Here is a 17,331-nt window from a genome sequence, read left to right on the forward strand (position 1 = left end):
CCCGTTTTAAAGATATCCGTATGGAAAACTGAGGAACGTTGCACCCGGAACGGCTACCCGAGCAAACAAAAAACGCCCTAACGGCGAGGGACCAGCGGGAAGGGGGCTTCGTCTGACCCTCGTGTGAAGGTCAATCGCCAATCAGACTGATATTGTGCCATGTTGGGAATGTCTTCGAACTGACACAACCAGGCGTAAACTTGGAGGCTTGTCCAGGCACAAGTCAAGAGCGTCATGACCCGCATCATAGCCTCCACTCGCCTGCTTCACACAGCCTACCCAATCAACTTAAAATCCACCCATTGTAGGGCGAGGCCCGACCTTGGGAATGTTCTTGCCATAAAAGCATCATAGACGGAGTGGGAAATGGTGATCTGTCTTTCACGAGCCCGGGTATACTTCCATTGTCTCGGCAGTTCCACTCTTGGAAGGCTAGATAAACAGGGGACTTCCCCAGTACCACAGCGTGGTGTTCTGCTCTTTTGGCGATTCACCTTTTCTCCCCTTCTATTCACGTTCGCTGTTCACTTTATCCTTACCCCTCAGCCCCCTTTGTTCTTTTACAAGGGGGTCTAAGTCTCGGCTTGACTCTTGCCGTGACTGTCTATATGCCCATCCTGCATCTTGGCCCCATCTCTACCGGCCTTTCACACAGGGCATACTCCCAACGATGAGAGTCACCTTCTTCCTCACGGCGCTGACTGCCCTGGCGTCGTGGGTAACAGCTTCACCGAAAAAGGGAGGAGCCCAAGGAAATGTGCAAGTCTCATACCCCATTCCTTTGGATGTCGTCTTGAAACGTGTTCGTGAGGGCGGGTTCGAGTTCGAGGCTACCATATTCAATCACAACGTGGAGAGCATCAAGGTCCTCAACTATGCCACCTTTCTTCACAAGTGGGCTCCAGTCAAGAGAGCCGAAATCTTTGCCAGAGGTTCGTTAATGGTCTTTTGCACTCTGTCCTGCGTGCTAACTTTGTGGCAGACAAGCGAGTGGCCTTCTTGGGAATAGTGCCGAAAATGGACTATACAAGGCTCAAGAAGAAGCATTTCACTACCATTCCCAGCGGCAAAACGATCAGTGTCAAGTTCGACGTTGCTGAAAACTACGACCTCACGGCCGGTGGTGAACATACGATCCAGCTGCTGGGCACGTTGCCGTTCGCGCAGATCAAGGGGCGCCACATCGCAGGCTTCATCCCCTACCAGTCCAACAAGCTTCAGTTCATGGTCAACGGTGAAGCTGCCGAGGGCGTACGTGCAAAGTACCTCCGGGACCGACGAAGGATTAGACGTGAGAATTGCAGTGGCGGGAGAGTTCCCAGGATGCGAGAGTCACTCTCCCACTGCGTTCAACTGTCTCTCGCTGCCCAGGAAGCGGCACTCAACGGCCCCGCGTGGAGGATGGAGGAAGCTTTTGGCTTCTCGGACGGGCCGATTCGTCAACATGTCGCCAAGGTCTTTTCCGACACGGCTGACAAATGCCGAACAGACTCTACCCGCATCCAGGAGTTCTGTCGCGAGTACTACAGGGACTGCGTCTCCAATGACAGAATTCTCATGGCCTACCTTAGAGAGCCATCGCTCCGGATTGGCTACTGCGACCCATTCTTCGACCTTCCAATCTTGCCCAAGAGGTGCTACGTCTACGATAGGCCCGACGCCTGGGGCTGGTTTCCCTCTCGAGCATCCACCGTCATTCAAAAGACGGTCCACGCGAACCTGCGAAAATCCGGGCTACCCGGAAACATGTCTCTGGATGCAGAGCCCGGACTCCCAAAGATTCTTGCCTTGGATCGCAACTCGAGCTTGCAGAGCCCTGACAACTATGAGCTGTTTGCCACACATCTCAAGCTTGGCTGCATTGCGGTGAGTCCCGATGAGAAGAACCCTCTAGCGGGCATACCTCTTTTTGGGCCCGTAAATAATTAATTAATTCGACTAGCTACCTCAATCGCTTTGAAAAGTTACTCTATTCCATTACCTCCTTGCATCTTGCTCAGTCGTGCTCGTAGCGCTGCTTGTTCCTCCTCGATCGTCTTGAGCTCTAGGATTCTTTGCCTGCGCGCTTCTAGCTGTGCGTACTGCTCCATTAGCATTGCGTGGCTCGCCTCATCTGATACTGGTGATACTGGAGAAATTGTTTCAGTAACAGGTGTCGATCCAGCTTCGCTAGATGGTTTGGGTAACTGAGATGCTGGTGTATCGGCCTGTGTTTGAGCTGCGGAAGGCGTTTCGGTCTCCTTCCTCTGTGGCTCCTCCGTGGAACTCAGTAATTCTGTGGGTGGCAAGACAGAGGACTGTTTCTGCTGCTCTCCGTCGTCCTTTCGTGCGGTTTCGCCAGGAAGCTCAGCAGGCAGCGCTTTATCCTCTCCTTGCAGTTCTGGCACAGTACGAACCACGTCACCCTCCAGTTCCTTTTCAGTCCGCTTCTCCTCTCCCCGTAGCTCAGGTACAATAGCAGCCAAGTCTCCTTCTAGCTCCTTCTCCGTGGCTTTCTCCGTGGTCGGTAACTCTGGCAATCTTCCCTGGCCCGCAAGCTCCGCAGCCGGAGGTGGCGGCGTAGACCCGCGCATCTCAGCCGGTGTGGCCGGGGTGACGACGATATCGATATTCTTTGGCTGCTCCAACTCGGCAATTTGAGGCTGCGAATCGCGTGGGTCAGTGTTTGACGTTGATCCTTTGGCCGCCTTCTGCTTTCTCCTCCTCATCCAGAAGAATAAAGCTCCAAGGACGATGAGGATGACAGCGACTACTCCAACTACAATTCCAGCAATCGCGCCCGCACTTAATCCATGCTTAGGAGGGCTAGGTGCTGTTGTGGTGGCTTGTGCTGCAGTTGATAGGGTTGAAGATGTTCCAGATGATGAAGACGTCACAGTATCTTTAGAGTCAGCCGAAGATGCTGGAGCTTAATTAGTAATATTCACTACGTGAGGTGTTTGAATTCCATACCGGAGCCAGTGATACTCGAACTAGATGCAGTTGATGCCGATGTTGACGTTGACGTCTCTAACGTGGTTGTCGACTGGGCCGGGGTTTCGGAGGAAGCGGCCGTTTCCGACGCAGAGGAGTTCGAGTCTCCATCTAGTTCAAACTGAAGACTGTATGAGATGTCCTCTCCATTGGTAATTCTAAAAGCGTATGTTCCCGCGTCAAGGCGATTCAGAGTGAAAGTGAAGCTATCGCCGGTCGCACTCGCTGCAATTGCCAACCATAAGCCTAAACACGCCCCCAGCGCACAAGTCTATAGTAGGTAAGATAATAACTCACTTGTTATTACTTTCGCGACTCTCAGATTATCAGAAGCGCCTGTCATAAGGGCGATGGTGCAGCCATCATCACAGCCCTCGTAGTGGAGCGTGAACGGTGTCCCCTGCTCGACATTCCAGTTGCTGTTGGTAAAGGTGAGTCTGGCTGCGACAGTAGAAAAAACCCAGCCAGCGAGCAACACTAGCTTTGGCAACATCTTGATGCGTTCGCCAAGACTCGTGAGTCTGTCACCAGGCGGTGGAGCAACGCAGAGCAAAGCGGAGAAGGGAGGGAAGAAACAGGAAAGAAGGTATGAGCACCTGAGGAGACAGATAAGGTCAAAAGGAGGGGCTTATCAAACCATTGACCAGGGGGTTTAATGAGTGGCTAGTCCGAAGCCTTGTGGACAACGAAGGATTGCCTACTGCTCGCCAACGACCGCGATGCAACGAGCGACGCCGACGGTTGATGGAAAAGAAGAAAATCTCTTCAGCACAACTTCCAAGCCTCCTTAGTCTTATCTCGTTTTGAGAGACCCAAGCTCAAATCGTTCCTTGAGGTGGCGAGACGCTCGACGTGTCTCATCCTAAGGGAGGCACCTGATACTCAGCCGCATGCAACTATCGACGCCACTCGATACCATCATTGGACAGTCAAGGTCGCAAGGCTCGCCGATCTTCCGACGAGCGAGGAGGAATTGGTTGCTCATTCTGCCTTGGCCAGTCTAGAACTCGGCCGAAAAGGACTGATTGTTTATCGCTCCAGGTTGTTGTGTAGGTGACAATCATCATTTCCATGGCTGGTTTCGCATCATCTCGCCCTCGTTTCATTGGGCGATCAGCCAAAGCATTCAAGTCAGTCTGGGAACTACAATGCATTCCATAAACCATCAATACTTGATCTGTCTTGACAGGACAATGAACAACTAGGCAATGGCCGGTTCACGGCCCTCAGATACAATACACTGACAACAAAGGTCTTGCCAATTGATGCTCATCACAATGGAAGACACCATCTTGGCTTCCAGGGTGGGACGAATAAAACGACCTTGTCTACTTCGTAGATAGCCTTCCATCTTATGCACACTGAGCTATTGGCTCAAGACTGGCTTTGCCAAATACTAACATACAGCAGTGGTGAACTCTAAGAACTCAGTTTGGATAGATCCTTCGCCGTTTTGCAACTGACTCGATATCGATGAACCTTTATTTTCATCTTGACTATCTTTTCAAATACAGGGTTCCTTTTCTTGCTTTATTCCGGTAACGTCGTCATCCGTGACATTTCCACGGCCTGAGGCTGCGTCTTGGTCGACTTGCCGATGAGATGGCCCGACTCCCTCTCTTCATAAGATGGAGGGGCATCTTGATCTTGCGGCAAAGACGAGTGCGCATCGTCTACCGATGGCACGCCTGCGTACTGGGGCGAGGGCTCAGCCACTGGATCCATACGGTAGTAAGCTCGAAGGACCAGCATGAGCAATACGAAATGGACGAAGCTGGATGGATGTTAGATGACGATCTTTCATAGAGTTGATATACTTGCCTATAGACAATGGCCCCAACCCAAGATGAGGAAACCATTCCGCACTGAACGAGATCTGGCCCAAGGTAATGGCATGCAAGAAGCTTCCGAGGTTTAATGACGGGGGCGTATAAGCTCTGGAACCCGAGGCAGACTGCCCATCCAGCCACCTCGATTACCAGAAATGGTAGAACAACGTAGAGCACAAATTTTGTCAGTCGAATGCCGCTTGCATAGTCCATTGTCTGCTTCGCCTTCTTCACCCGGTCTATGAAGATGAGGGCGAACAGGATGTGGAAGAACAGGCCAAATGCCGCCTTGAGATCACTCAGTCAATACCGACTTTATGAATGGGAGCAAATTAGTTAGGAATCTTACCAGGCCAATCTCAAGAGCTTGAATCTGTTCACCTGGTGGAGGAAAATCTATCTTTGCCCCCTGCACAACATCCCGTGGGTCAGCAGTTTCAGCGCCAGTCACGGCCATGATAGTGATGACCATCATGCCAATGTCGAAAAAGATGAGAATTGAAAAGATGGTCATGATCTTGCGCGAGACCCAGACCATAGGCCGGGTATCGACGTGCGTGTATTCCGACATTTTGACGCGATCGAGTGTCAAAGAGACTCAGACATGATCTTGCGAAACAGACATTGCACTCTCATTTTATCAGCTGTTGCCAGCTGAACGGCATTTTCAGACTCCAGTGAGGCTGAATTCCCTGTCGAGCACATGTTTCAACGACGATGTTCTGTTGGCTAGCTGAACTTCGAGGCCGCAAGAAAACAACCCGCTTGCGTGCATTGATGAGCTGAAGCTGCCTTGCCAAGACGTCTGTGTCCAATGGGATCGCGTGCCAAGATTGTTGGGCGGGAGTTGAGCGGCGGGATTCCGCAATGTCGGAAGCTTGCGCCACGGAAAAGAGGAATAAACGGCAAAAATGCTTTCAAGTCAGGAGGGATTGGAACGTTCATATAGAGTCGTTCTATTGCGATAGTGGTTAGGATCTAAAGATAGTCCTCCTTGTGGTGGGTAAAACGTCAACTCCGAGGAGCGGGATTAGTGCTGCCGATTTATGGATCGGAAAAGGTCCCCCGCCGCCTAATCTAGAAGCTGATAGATAGTATGGGCACCAATAAACAGCTGAAACATCCGTTGAGAATCGCATTTCCATCCTTGTTCATGTTCGAGTTATACATTGGGCAGTCTAGAATGACGGGATAGTCGATATTGACGCCGGGTGAATGGTTGAAACATCGGGCACCAATCTAGACATACCCTAGAGAAATCCACAAGCAGAGAGGAACTCGACTTCGTAAGGCCAGGATAAAACATATTGTCTCCACTATAGAAAAGATCATATCGGCAGGCATGAAGCCCTAAAAAATGATCGTGTGTTACCGACATTTTGTTGATTTGCATCCACCTCGCCAGCTGCTCTTTGTCATTAATGACCTGTCTTTCAAATCAGCGACGTGGCAGTACTACGGAACAATTTCCCTGCAGTCATGCTATCTTAGCCAGAGAGCCCAACTCGTGACATCGTATTTATCATGGGTGGTATAAAGTACAGGTCATTTCCAGTGGTTGGCCTCCATCAACATGCCTCGACTTCACGATAAAGATCTTTGCTATCCTCAAGACAAAAAGTCACTGTCCCAGCACATTCACTAAACTCAGCTTTGCTAAATATGCTCTAGCAGCTCTACTAAAATACTTGCCTCTCTGTTAGGCGTTGGTCGTTGCAACCGTTCGTTATTCCCGACCACGACAATCGAAATATCCTTATCGTAGAGAACCACCTTTTTTTGTGGGCTTCAAATGCGCAATTTAGCCGAGTCGGCTTATGATTTCCGATCCATGGTGAAGAATTTGAAGCATCAGGCAAATGTAACCTGTTTCTCCACTCCGAAATAGGAGCCTGAATGTAAATACTGATGAGCATCCTTCATTCTTCTGTTCACAGAAATATTGCAAGGTGATCTTTGTAAAGCCTCATACCTTGTGAATCATGGCTCGCTTCACCCCTTACATCGGATCTCCCAGGCCGATAGCGGCGGCGACACCGTCAGTTCCCAACTTCCCCATCTGCGAAAAATCACTTCATCTCAACTAACGGCATTCATTGTAGGGCTGAAACGGCACCTGATCAAAATTTGTCTGCGATGGAGGCTCAAGATCTCGAGAGAATTGGAACGAGAAGAACTCACCAATCGTCAATCGTCCTGCCAGAACCTCCAGATGGCGGTCTACGGGCATGGACACAAGTTGCCATGGGCTGGATTGTCATCTTCACAACATGGGGCTATGTCAACTCTTTTGGAAGTTTTCAATCCTACTACATATCGGTGCTGCCTCAATCATCCTTTGATATTTCGTGGATCGGCTCGTTGCAAGTCTGGTTAACGTTCTTTGGGAGCGCCTTTTCTGGCCGACTCCTCGATGCTGGCCTCTTTGTCCCAACTTTTCTCATTGGCTCTACGATGCAACTTCTTGGAATCTTTCTAATGAGTATTTCGACAAAATACTGGCATTTGATGCTTACTCAGGGCATTCTGACTGGCTTTGGAGGAGGCATCATCTTTGCCCCGTCACTTGCCTTGGTCGCCACATATTTTGACAAACACCGAGGCATCGCAATAGGACTTGTGACAACTGGAAACTCTCTTGGTGGTCTTGTATATCCACTCGTTGTTCGAGAGCTGCTTCCCATACTGGGGATGCCTTGGACAGCTAGAGTGCTTGGCTTCATCAACTTGACCGGGTTTTGCTTTGTGGCTGTCTTTATGCGTCCAAGACTTCCCCCACGCAAGTCTGGACCAATCATCGACTGGGACGCCTTTAAAGACAAGCTCTACATCTCTTATGTGGCAGGCCTGTTCTTTTTCGTCTTGCCTGTCTACTACACCTTCTATTATGTGAGTGGCATACCTCCATATGCCCCAAGACCAAAAGTGACTGTGCTGACTAGACTGTAGCTCGCTTCGTATGGCCGAGATGCCCTGGGTCTCTCGTACTCTGATGCTTCGCTCCTTACTACCTTGATCAACGGTGCAGGTCTACCCGCGCGAGTTCTGGTGCCCATCATCGCTGACCGCATTGGGCCACTCAACACGATAGCCCCAGCTGGATTTTGCGTGGCTGTTGTTGCCTTTTCTTGGCTGGCAGTCCACAACGTGGCAGGCATTTGGGTTTTCACGACCTTTTACGGCCTTGCGTCTGGTGCGTTCCAAAGTCTCATGCCTACTGGAGTCGCAAGTATCACAAAGAGACTGGATGCCATGGGCACACGAATCGGCATGTGTTTCAGCATCATCTCTTTTGCCGGATTGACCGGTCCTCCTATTGGTGGCCGTATTCAGTCTGCAACCAAGGACGACTACACTGGTGCGCATATCTGGGCCGGTCTCTGCAGTTCAGTTTGCGTTGGCTTGCTTCTATTGGCTCGAGTACTGAAGGTAGGATGGAAACCGCATGTCAAGTGCTAAGCTTCCGGGGCTGCCTTGGTTGGAGATGAGTGATGAATTTGAGGCAGTTTCTTGCCTTGCGTGCTTGAGTTGGAAACGTTCACTGGAGGGATCATGAGAGCAAACAGATATACAGGATACTTGCGCGTTACATGGGGTCGGCTCGATGGATGTTACGCACTCAAACGACGTTATGTTAATCTTCACCAGCCATACCTATTTAGTCATAGACACACACACTCTAATCTTAGTGATAGCTAATACAAAAGCCCCAAAGACTGGTTACACCGGGGTTTATTCCTTCATCGCCCAGCCTCCCCACCTGACTCGTGGACATCAACTTATATCCCGCAAGTGTCAATTATAGACAGCGAGATCCGAGGATATCAACGGCATAATCAAAACCCTTGACATCATGCCATGACAATCACAAGACTTTTCCAGAAAAGAATGATCCAAAGAGGGGTAATAAACGAAGGATCCATTTGGGCAGGCATTCCGTTGTCTTGGCACACCCCATAATCCACGTCCCCCGCCTTGGTATTGCAACCTAGACAGCGACTATCCCAGCTTCTAAACATGCCAAACTATTAAGCACCTTCTTTAATCGGTTTAAGCTTATCTGTCGCAGCCGCTGGTTGGCCCGGCGTCAGGAGATGGTCTATGTTTCCCGGCGATGAACACCACCTTTTTGGGATGTAGTCCTATCTCTTTATCACTTAATTATGCGCAGATCGGTGGGGATGAGTCCGGAGACGCCTTGGTTTAGAGAAGGTCCAGGCGACGCTCCGGCCGCCGGCCGCCGGCCAAGGACACGAGATGGAAGTCTACAGCCGACGAGTCTATAAGAGCTCAGCTTCCTTCAAGATCGTCCATAGAAGAGGGTGTCTAGCACTCACAACTGTCATTCGCATAGACGCAGTCAAGAGACACAATGACGATTCGAGCCACTCTCACCGCTGGCCTGTTCTTTGTAGGCTTGGCCACAGCAGCGCACCGCTACGCAGACAACCAGGTCGCTCTCGTCAGAGACACTGATGAGGCCGCCAAGCACTTCCCAGATGTCGAGGGTGTTGAACTTTACTCTCCGCCTTTCACGGACCCCAAGAGTGTTCCAGCAGGATTTGAAAACGGCACAAGTGGCCCAACCGACGATGCCACATTAGGTATGGAGATGTGACTCTACTTCCGGACGTTCCGCTGATCGACCCTAGACTACTTTCTCCAAACTCTTGCTGCCCGCAATGACTGGATGACATACACAAACCCATCTTTCAAGTCCGAAGATGGCCGTTCCATCCCATATGTCTTCCTATCTACCTCGACGCAACCCAAGACAAACGCCTCTGCGCCCGAGAAGCTCCGCGTCTATCTTCAAGGCGGTGTCCATGGAAATGAACCAGGCGGTGACCAACTCCTCCTTGCCTTGATCGGAAAGTTTGATGCCAACTCTACTTGGGCCGAGTCCATCCTGGAGAAGATGGACATTATGATTCTTCCTCGTTACAACCCCGATGGTGTGGCTTACTTCCAACGCTTCCTTGCAACCGGCTTCGACCCCAACAGAGACCACATCAAGCAAGCGAGTTCACAAACTCGAGAAGTCAAGAAGTTGATTTCGGAGTTTAACCCTCACATTGGTGTTGATTCTCACGAGTATAGCGCCAACCGCGCATATGGCACCAAGGATCAGTGGGTTCAGGCTGTGGATGGTCAGATCTCGGCCATGAAGAACTTGAACATTCACAAGGATATCCGAGAGTTGGCTGAGGAGACCTTTGTGCCTCAGGTTGCTGCTGCGATGGAAGCTCACGACTTGCGGTGGAGCCCTTACATCACAGGTGTTCTGAAGGAGGAACCTCTGGTTTTTACTGAGCTCAACACTGAGGCCCGAGCTGGGGATGTTTCTCTTGCCCTGAGCCAAGCCCTTGTCTTCCTCACTGAGACTAGGGGTATCATGCTTGGCGGCCAGCACTTCCAGCGACGAGTCGCAGCTGGGTTGATCATGGTTGAGGCTCTCATCCAGACGGCTGCGGATAATGCGGAAGAGGTGTACAAGGTCGTTGAAGGCGCACGTGAGAAGTTTGCAGAGAGCAATGAGGATATCGTCATCAGCGATGCCCCTCAACCTACCAACAGGACTTGGCAGTTCATTGAGCTCGAGTCTGGAAAGCTTGTGGAACTTCCAGTTCAGTTCCTCAGCACCACTCCAGTTCTAGCCAACCTCACCCGTAGCCGACCAGAGGCCTACGTGTTCCCCAGGGCGTGGAAGGATGCCGCGGAAAGACTTCAAATTGCTGGAGTCAAGGTTGATACCCTCAAGGCAGATTTTGTCGGCGAGGTCGAGGCGCTGAACATCACGAGCGCTTCAGTGGGAAAGACACTCTATCAAGGTACTGCTTTGACGACCGTCACGACAGAAACGATCCGAAAGGAAATCAGAATGCCTGCAGGAAGCTTCTGGGTCAGCACAAGACAAAAGAACGCAGCACACGCTCTGGTGACGCTGGAACCCGAGGGCATCGACTCGTATGCCACATTCAATATTCTCCCCGTCAACGAGGGAGACGAGTACCCTGTATATAGAGTGATGGCGTAGGTACATAGGCAGTAATACGTCTTGTGGGTTTCAAATGATGCCATGCCAACTAAACCTGATTTGCCCTGCTATTATGCAACCTATTGGCCTGCAGTCTCTTTCTGTCAAATGACTCATGCAAAAGGGCCCATAAGCGGAGAATTGACTCATTGGTAATAAAGGCTGAAGAGGCGCGTTAATTCTCAACGCGTTAATATTCGTTATATCCTCGATTTAATCCTCTCGGAGAATTCTCCGACCAGCCAAGAGCCAACAAACACTTGACACTTCATCCAATATTTCTTCAAAGCAACGATAACTCGAGGTGGTCGATTTACGGAAAATGCCTCAAAACATCTACGATAACGGCAAGTTCTTTGCCGAATACGCCGCCCTCGATCGGTCAGTCAACGGCCTCGGCAGTGCCCCAGAATGGCCGAGAATGCAATCCTACCTCCCGGACCTCAAGGGATTAAGCGTAATCGATCTCGGATGTGGTTTCGGATGGTTTGCTCGATGGGCTCGCAAGGCCGGAGCTGAATTCGTCTGCGGAATCGACATCTCTCAAAACATGCTCGACCGAGCGCAAGCCATGACCGACGACCCGAACATCAGATATGAACGAGGCGACATGGACTCTATGATGCTTCCAGAGAGCTGCGAGAATAGATACGAAGTGGCTTTTAGCTCTCTTACGATCCATTACCTTGCTCACCTAGCAGACTTTGCCAAACATGTACATCGGAGCCTGAAGCGTGGAGGCTTGTTTGTCTTTTCCGTCGAGCATCCAGTTTACACGGCACCGTCTCATCCAGCCTTCATAACGGACGAAGCCTCGGGGCGAGAGTATTGGCCACTGGACAGCTACCACAAGGAGGGCGTGCGGTTGACGAAATGGCTCATCGAGGGAGTTGAGAAGCATCATCGCACGGTCGCAACCTACATCAATACCTTTCTACAAGCAGGCTTTGAGCTGACTGGGTTTGACGAGTGGCGCCCAACACCGGAGGAGCTGAAGACGTACCCTTACTCGGGGCATCGGGTATTGCAACGGCCGGTGTATTTGGTGATGGCGGTAAGGAAGAAGTAGGATGGGATAAAAGTATACGACCTCAAGAAGATGTATATATATGATGTTTTTGTATATAACATGAAAAGAGTCCAATCCAAGGAGACACGCAGCGAGCATACTTAAATCTAAAATATCAAAAAGCCACCCTTCAATAAGTCATCAAACATTCCATCACACGGCCCAGCTTTCATTCCTAGGCCACCTGGGCGACCAGAGCATCAAACTCTTCCTCTGTATGTTCCGGGAAGTCTCGGTAATCCTCTCCCAGGATCGTATCACCATTGCGGAAACGCTGCATCTTCAAATCCCCTCCAGCCAAGCGCTTCGCCTCAAAGAGATCCTCCATGTCAACAAGCGATGGAACGACCGTTGTACGGAACTCGTATGGGACTCCGCTTTCCTTGATGAGAGTGATACTTGCCTGGAGGACCTTGGGCTTGATTCTCTTGCCAGCGACTGTTTTGTACTTCTCCAAGGCACACTTGATGTCCATTGCAACAAAGTCAACCAACTTCTCTGAAAAGACCTGGCGCAGTACTTCGGGAGAAGTTCCGTTTGTGTCGAGCTTGATGGTCACGCCCGCCTTCTTGAGGAGTCGCATAAAAGGTAAGAGACCCTTGTGAATGGTTGGCTCACCCCCAGAGATGACCAAGCACTTGTGAGAGGTTGAAGTGATGTGTCTGAAGACATCTTGAGCTGTCACGTCGTCACGCTCACCATTGACAACAGGTCCATTGTGACACCAAGGACAAGCCAAGTTGCAACGCGAGGTAAACATGATTGAGGCTTGCATCTTGCCAGGATAGTCACTCAGAGTACTCTTGATGTGTCCAGCCACGGGAATGTCATCAATCTCAGCAACCTGGCGTTCAAGTGCCTGAAGCTTCGTCTCTCCTTTTCCAGCTTCCGACAGCGGCGAGTCCGAGATGTATCGGTAGACCTTGCGAGCAGTGAATTCTTCAGCTTTGCCTTTGTTCCAGTCTCTAGTGGGACGGAAGTAGCCGACGATTCGAGAATAGACGAGACATTCCTCCCCGCAGAGCAAACATTCAGGTTCTTCCCCTGCGCGGTAACCATGTGTCTTGCAAATACTGAAAGTTGGCGTGAGGGTGATGTACGGGATGCGGAAGCGCGATGTCAAGAGTTTGATCAAGTCCCGAGCCAACCTCCACTCAGGCAAACGCTCTCCCAGAAACGCATGGAAGACAGTCCCACCCGTGTATGAGCACTGAAGGTCCTCTTGGTGATCCAAGGCCTCAAAGAGATCCTCGGTAGTGTCGACTGGAAGCATGGTCGAGTTGGTGTAAAAGGTCGGAATCTTTCGATCCGGGAAGATGATCTTGTCTTGTCGCGCAAACTTGTAGCATGTACTCTCTGCAGGACTTGCCTCCAAGTTGTAGAGATTGCCCGTCTCAGTCTGGAACTCTTGAAGGCGTTCCTTGATAAAGTCCAAGACTTCAAGAGCAAACGTCTTTTGCTTGGCGATGGTCTCTCCAAACAATGCAACCAAGGCCTCATTCATGCCGTTGACTCCAATGGTGCTGAAGTGGTTCGTCCAGTAAGATCCAGTCCGTCCCTTTGTCGCAGAGAGGTAGTGAGCTGCGTATGGGTAAAGAGCCGCATTCGAGTCAACGAGTTTCCGCTTGATCTCCAGAGAGTCCTTGGCAACCCTCAAGGTATCTGACAGCTCGGCCAAGAATGTTTCTTTAGAGCCGTTGGATCTGTAGGCGAGATTTGGCAGGTTCACAGTCACTACTCCAATGGAGCCAGTTAAAGGGCTTGCACCGTACTGACCACCAACCCGACAGTGGAGTTTGCTGAGGTCAAGACGAAGTCGGCAGCACATGGATCGAAAGTCTTCAGGGTCCAGGTCGCTGTTGATAAAGTTGGCAAAGTATGGAACGCCGTACTTGGCTGTCATCTCCCAGATGGACTTCCAGCGAGGCGACTCCCAGTCGATACCTTCGCAGATGTTGTAGGTGGGAATGGGGAACGAAAAGATGTTGCCGTTGCCATCGCCTTGCATCATGACCTCGGCAAAGGCTTTGTTGAGCATATCCATCTCTTCCTGAAAGTCATTGTAGACCCATTCTTCATGAAGTTCTCCGCCGATGATCACGGACTGATCGCCAAGCCGACTCGGGCAGATGAGATCCAGAGAGAGGTTGGTGAAGGGCGCTTGGAATCCGCTTCGAGTTGGCACGTTCAAAGAGTAGACGAAACTCTGCAGGTATTTAAAGACCTCCACATAAGACAAGTTGTCGCTTCGGATAAATGGAGCAAGGTAGGTATCGAAGCTGGAAAGGGCTTGAGCTCCTGCGAGCTCACCTTGGAGAGTGAAGAGGAAATTGACAATCTGGTTGAGAGCCGTGTTCAAATGCTTCGGTGGACGACATTGGATCTTGTTCTCGACACCTCCGAATCCCTGAAGAAGGATATCTTCAATGCTCCATCCTGAGCAATAGGCACTCAAAAATCCCAGATCGTGGATATGGAAACGATTCTCGCTGTCGTACTTGCGAATCTCCTCGGTGTAGATCTTGTCCAACCAGTACTGGGAGATGATGTGGTTGGAGACATACTGCATGAGGCCCTGGTGCGAGTATGTCGAGTTTGAATTCTCAGAAACCTTCCATGTTCCTTTGGCAAGGTACTCGTCAACGAGACCAATGTGGGATGCTGTGGCCGCAGTCATTGTGTGTGTGTTGTTATTAATCCAAGAGTTGATGGTTCATAAATCGCGTGCTTGGAAGTGCATCGACACGGGATATACTGGCTTCTCCCCGGGCCTGACAAGGTATTTATTCAGCTGGCAGGCCTTTGTTTACGCATTGTTATACCTGGAACTGCACAAGCTAATCTACCGAGCTCTCGTCCGATTCTGACGGCAAGACTCGGTGGTACAAGGCCGTATCTGGGTGTGGCCCTGGCAATTGGACTGTCATATGTTCCTAGAAACACGCTTTTCGCGCGTTGACCAGGAGATTAACTCGCCTGATGAACCTTGGCTCGTCCGCGAGTCGGACGCGATTCCTCGTGACTCGGGCGTGAATGGCGTGACAAGGCATGAAGAAGCGGTCAAGAATCGTTCAATCTTAATCTTGCCCTGAGTCATTGGAATTGCCTTGTCTGGGGTTGGTCGTTTGATGTCTGATAACGTAGATACCTTGAAAATGCGTCTATTGATCGTAGATCAGGCACAATGGGAAGGGAACGCGTCCTCACTCGTCAGCTTTACTATATACGTACCGTATCGATCACAGTGCATTTGTTCCTGAATGATTTTAACCGAGAAGATTTGTCAGACAAGCTCCTGATTTGGCGTGATATTGCCACCAACGCTGAGACAGGCGTTCATGCTTGTCACACGACGCAATTGGCCGATTGCGCCACTTCCATTTCCGGGGAATTTGTGAACCTTTTTCCAAGCAGGTGTTTTGGACGCGTTTGGCTGAGGCGTTCCGGATATTGTCAAGGCGGCCTCGGCAATCTACAGGGCAATTCTTGAACCAGATACATCTGTCGGGCACTTCAGGGTAATCAAGGGTATTTACTTGGATTGATTCAAGTTTGAGATGCCAATTAATCTAGATGTTTAACAAGGTTACCAGATCCTGCTGGGGAGTCCTTGCCCAGGACCTCGACCACCGTACACCGGTCTGCCTGCAGTTCTCATCAATTACTACCCCTATTCTTGCAATGGCTCAGATCTTTGCCAAAGGCTTCTTGCTGATTCGCAGTCTCAAAATAGCAACAAGAGCAGTAGCGACCAGAGACACGGAGCCAGCGTAGAACATGGCTGGTCGGTAAGCGTGGAGTCCTTCATCAGCACCACCATAAGCTTCAAGCAGATAACCTGCAATGGGAGATCCCTAATAATTGATTGTTAGCACCTAACCCGGAGTCACGGGGCGATCAAAACTCACAAATAGATAGCCTGCAACCCATCCAACAATTATCATGCCCACCGCCGTAGAGACACGAGCGGACCCAAAGACGTTGCCAACAGCCGTAGGCATGCACGAAAAGAAGCCTCCATTCATCAGCCCATTCAACACTGCAAAGACAGCAAGAGGCGCCAAGGTAGTCGAAGCTGGCCATAGAGCAATCATTGTGAGGGAGTTGCCAAGGAAGAATGCCCCAAGCGTGTTCAAAGGTCCAAGAATATCGCAAAGTTGACCGCTCACGATCCGACCGACGGCTGATGAGCAACTGAATCCCGCCAACAATGCCGCACCTGTGCTAGTGCTGAGCCCCATGGATTGAGTGTAAAGTGGGATAAAGAAGGGTGGCACAAGAAGTGGAAAGATGCCAACACCGCCAGCCAAGAATAGGAGAGCAAAGTTGGCTTGTCGGAAGAGAGTCCAGTCGATGAGTCCAGTCGCGTGAATTGGTGTTCTCTCCTTGATCAACCAGGCTGCAGGAAGTCCAGTGCCGGCAATGAGAAAGCCAGTAATTCGAAAAGCCCATTCAACACCGTATCGTTCAATCATGTTGTTGGTTGCGACGCTCATAATGGCGCCCCCGAAACCACCTCCGGCCATGACTATTCCATTTGCCAATCCTCTCTTGCGGCGGAAATACTGAGCCGGGGCAACTGAGAAGGACATGAAACATGCACTCATTCCGAGTCCAAGAGGAACTCCAGGGAGAAAGAACAAGCCGACGAGATGGTCCGTCACAAAGCTTGCGCCAATCTCTGCAAGCGCTATCAGTGTGATGCCCACGAAGCAGAGTTTGCGGGTGCCAAGGGAACGCATCACTCGAGACACAAGCATCCCTATCGATGCCATCAACGCTGGCGATAGAGAGCCGCAAAAGGACAAAGCCAGAGGGGATCCAACTCCTTTCTCCAGGAGCGCGCGCTGGTAGACGCCCCAGACATAGCTGAGGCCTATGGTCCACCAACCGATGACAGCACAGGCGAGGATGATAACCCAGCCGTAGCCTCCATCTGGAACGGTACTGTCAGCGATGCGCGAGGCTTCGAGAGCTGGGTCATCAGAGGCATCTTGCTGAAGCGATCTGGCGTTTTCCGAATGACGAATTCGGGTTGAGCGGAGGCTTGATCTCGTGGAATGAGGTGCCGCTTCTTCATAACCCCCTCCAAGGACCTCCAACTGGACGGCCGTCGTTGTTGACATGGTGTTGCTCAAATGTGGTGTCGGGTTTGCTTCCCGAGGGATGACATCAAGGAATCGGATGAAAAGACGGATTCCTTTGAAAACCAGGAAATATTTCTGTCGAGGAAAGGGCGTGAAGGGACAATGTGCGCGGGAAATTTCTTTCATCGATCCTTTCTGTCAAGCGAAGGGCGCGGTTACATCATCCATCAAGAGGGGCCAGCCACACTGAGCCAGAGCCTAAAGGTGTAATATGAGGATTTTGGATGATTTAAACGAGTTGTACGGGTGAAATAATGTATAAAATATCCCGAGAGT

The 17,331-nt window shown here is 50.7% G+C and overlaps 8 protein-coding genes across 8 annotated transcripts; 4 read left to right on the forward strand and 4 right to left on the reverse strand.

Moving 5' to 3' along the window:
- Positions 1–670: 670 nt before the first annotated feature.
- On the forward strand, positions 671–1,929 carry NCS57_01354200 (Deuterolysin; the record flags this gene model as incomplete). The annotated part of the gene is made up of 2 exons (XM_053063174.1): positions 671–932; positions 983–1,929. The coding sequence occupies 2 exons, from the start codon at positions 671–673 to the stop codon at positions 1,927–1,929; spliced, it is 1,209 nt and encodes a 402-aa protein (XP_052908069.1).
- Positions 1,930–1,964: 35 nt separating this feature from the next.
- NCS57_01354300 (GPI-anchored domain-containing protein) lies at positions 1,965–3,466 on the reverse strand (the record flags this gene model as incomplete). Its single annotated transcript, XM_053063175.1, has 3 exons — positions 1,965–2,902; positions 2,953–3,219; positions 3,271–3,466. 3 exons carry the CDS (start codon positions 3,464–3,466, stop codon positions 1,965–1,967), a joined length of 1,401 nt encoding a protein of 466 aa, XP_052908070.1.
- Positions 3,467–4,503: 1,037 nt separating this feature from the next.
- Positions 4,504–5,373, reverse strand: NCS57_01354400 (uncharacterized protein; the record flags this gene model as incomplete). The annotated part of the gene is made up of 3 exons (XM_053063176.1): positions 4,504–4,747; positions 4,840–5,090; positions 5,152–5,373. 3 exons carry the CDS (start codon positions 5,371–5,373, stop codon positions 4,504–4,506), a joined length of 717 nt encoding a protein of 238 aa, XP_052908071.1.
- Positions 5,374–6,784: 1,411 nt separating this feature from the next.
- On the forward strand, positions 6,785–8,261 carry NCS57_01354500 (MFS domain-containing protein; the record flags this gene model as incomplete). Its single annotated transcript, XM_053063177.1, has 3 exons — positions 6,785–6,840; positions 6,905–7,691; positions 7,752–8,261. The coding sequence occupies 3 exons, from the start codon at positions 6,785–6,787 to the stop codon at positions 8,259–8,261; spliced, it is 1,353 nt and encodes a 450-aa protein (XP_052908072.1).
- A 913-nt stretch (positions 8,262–9,174) lies between these two features.
- Positions 9,175–10,839, forward strand: NCS57_01354600 (Peptidase-M14 domain-containing protein; the record flags this gene model as incomplete). Its single annotated transcript, XM_053063178.1, has 2 exons — positions 9,175–9,406; positions 9,455–10,839. 2 exons carry the CDS (start codon positions 9,175–9,177, stop codon positions 10,837–10,839), a joined length of 1,617 nt encoding a protein of 538 aa, XP_052908073.1.
- A 322-nt stretch (positions 10,840–11,161) lies between these two features.
- NCS57_01354700 (Methyltransf-11 domain-containing protein) lies at positions 11,162–11,908 on the forward strand (the record flags this gene model as incomplete). Its single annotated transcript, XM_053063179.1, has 1 exon — positions 11,162–11,908. The coding sequence occupies one exon, from the start codon at positions 11,162–11,164 to the stop codon at positions 11,906–11,908; it is 747 nt and encodes a 248-aa protein (XP_052908074.1).
- A 175-nt stretch (positions 11,909–12,083) lies between these two features.
- On the reverse strand, positions 12,084–14,585 carry NCS57_01354800 (uncharacterized protein; the record flags this gene model as incomplete). The annotated part of the gene is made up of 1 exon (XM_053063180.1): positions 12,084–14,585. The coding sequence occupies one exon, from the start codon at positions 14,583–14,585 to the stop codon at positions 12,084–12,086; it is 2,502 nt and encodes an 833-aa protein (XP_052908075.1).
- Positions 14,586–15,594: 1,009 nt separating this feature from the next.
- On the reverse strand, positions 15,595–17,034 carry NCS57_01354900 (MFS domain-containing protein; the record flags this gene model as incomplete). Its single annotated transcript, XM_053063181.1, has 2 exons — positions 15,595–15,762; positions 15,817–17,034. 2 exons carry the CDS (start codon positions 17,032–17,034, stop codon positions 15,595–15,597), a joined length of 1,386 nt encoding a protein of 461 aa, XP_052908076.1.
- Between the last annotated feature and the right edge of the window lie 297 nt (positions 17,035–17,331).

Source organism: Fusarium keratoplasticum, chromosome 11 (genome assembly GCF_025433545.1).
Source record: "Fusarium keratoplasticum isolate Fu6.1 chromosome 11, whole genome shotgun sequence".
NCBI lineage: Eukaryota > Fungi > Ascomycota > Sordariomycetes > Hypocreales > Nectriaceae > Fusarium > Fusarium keratoplasticum.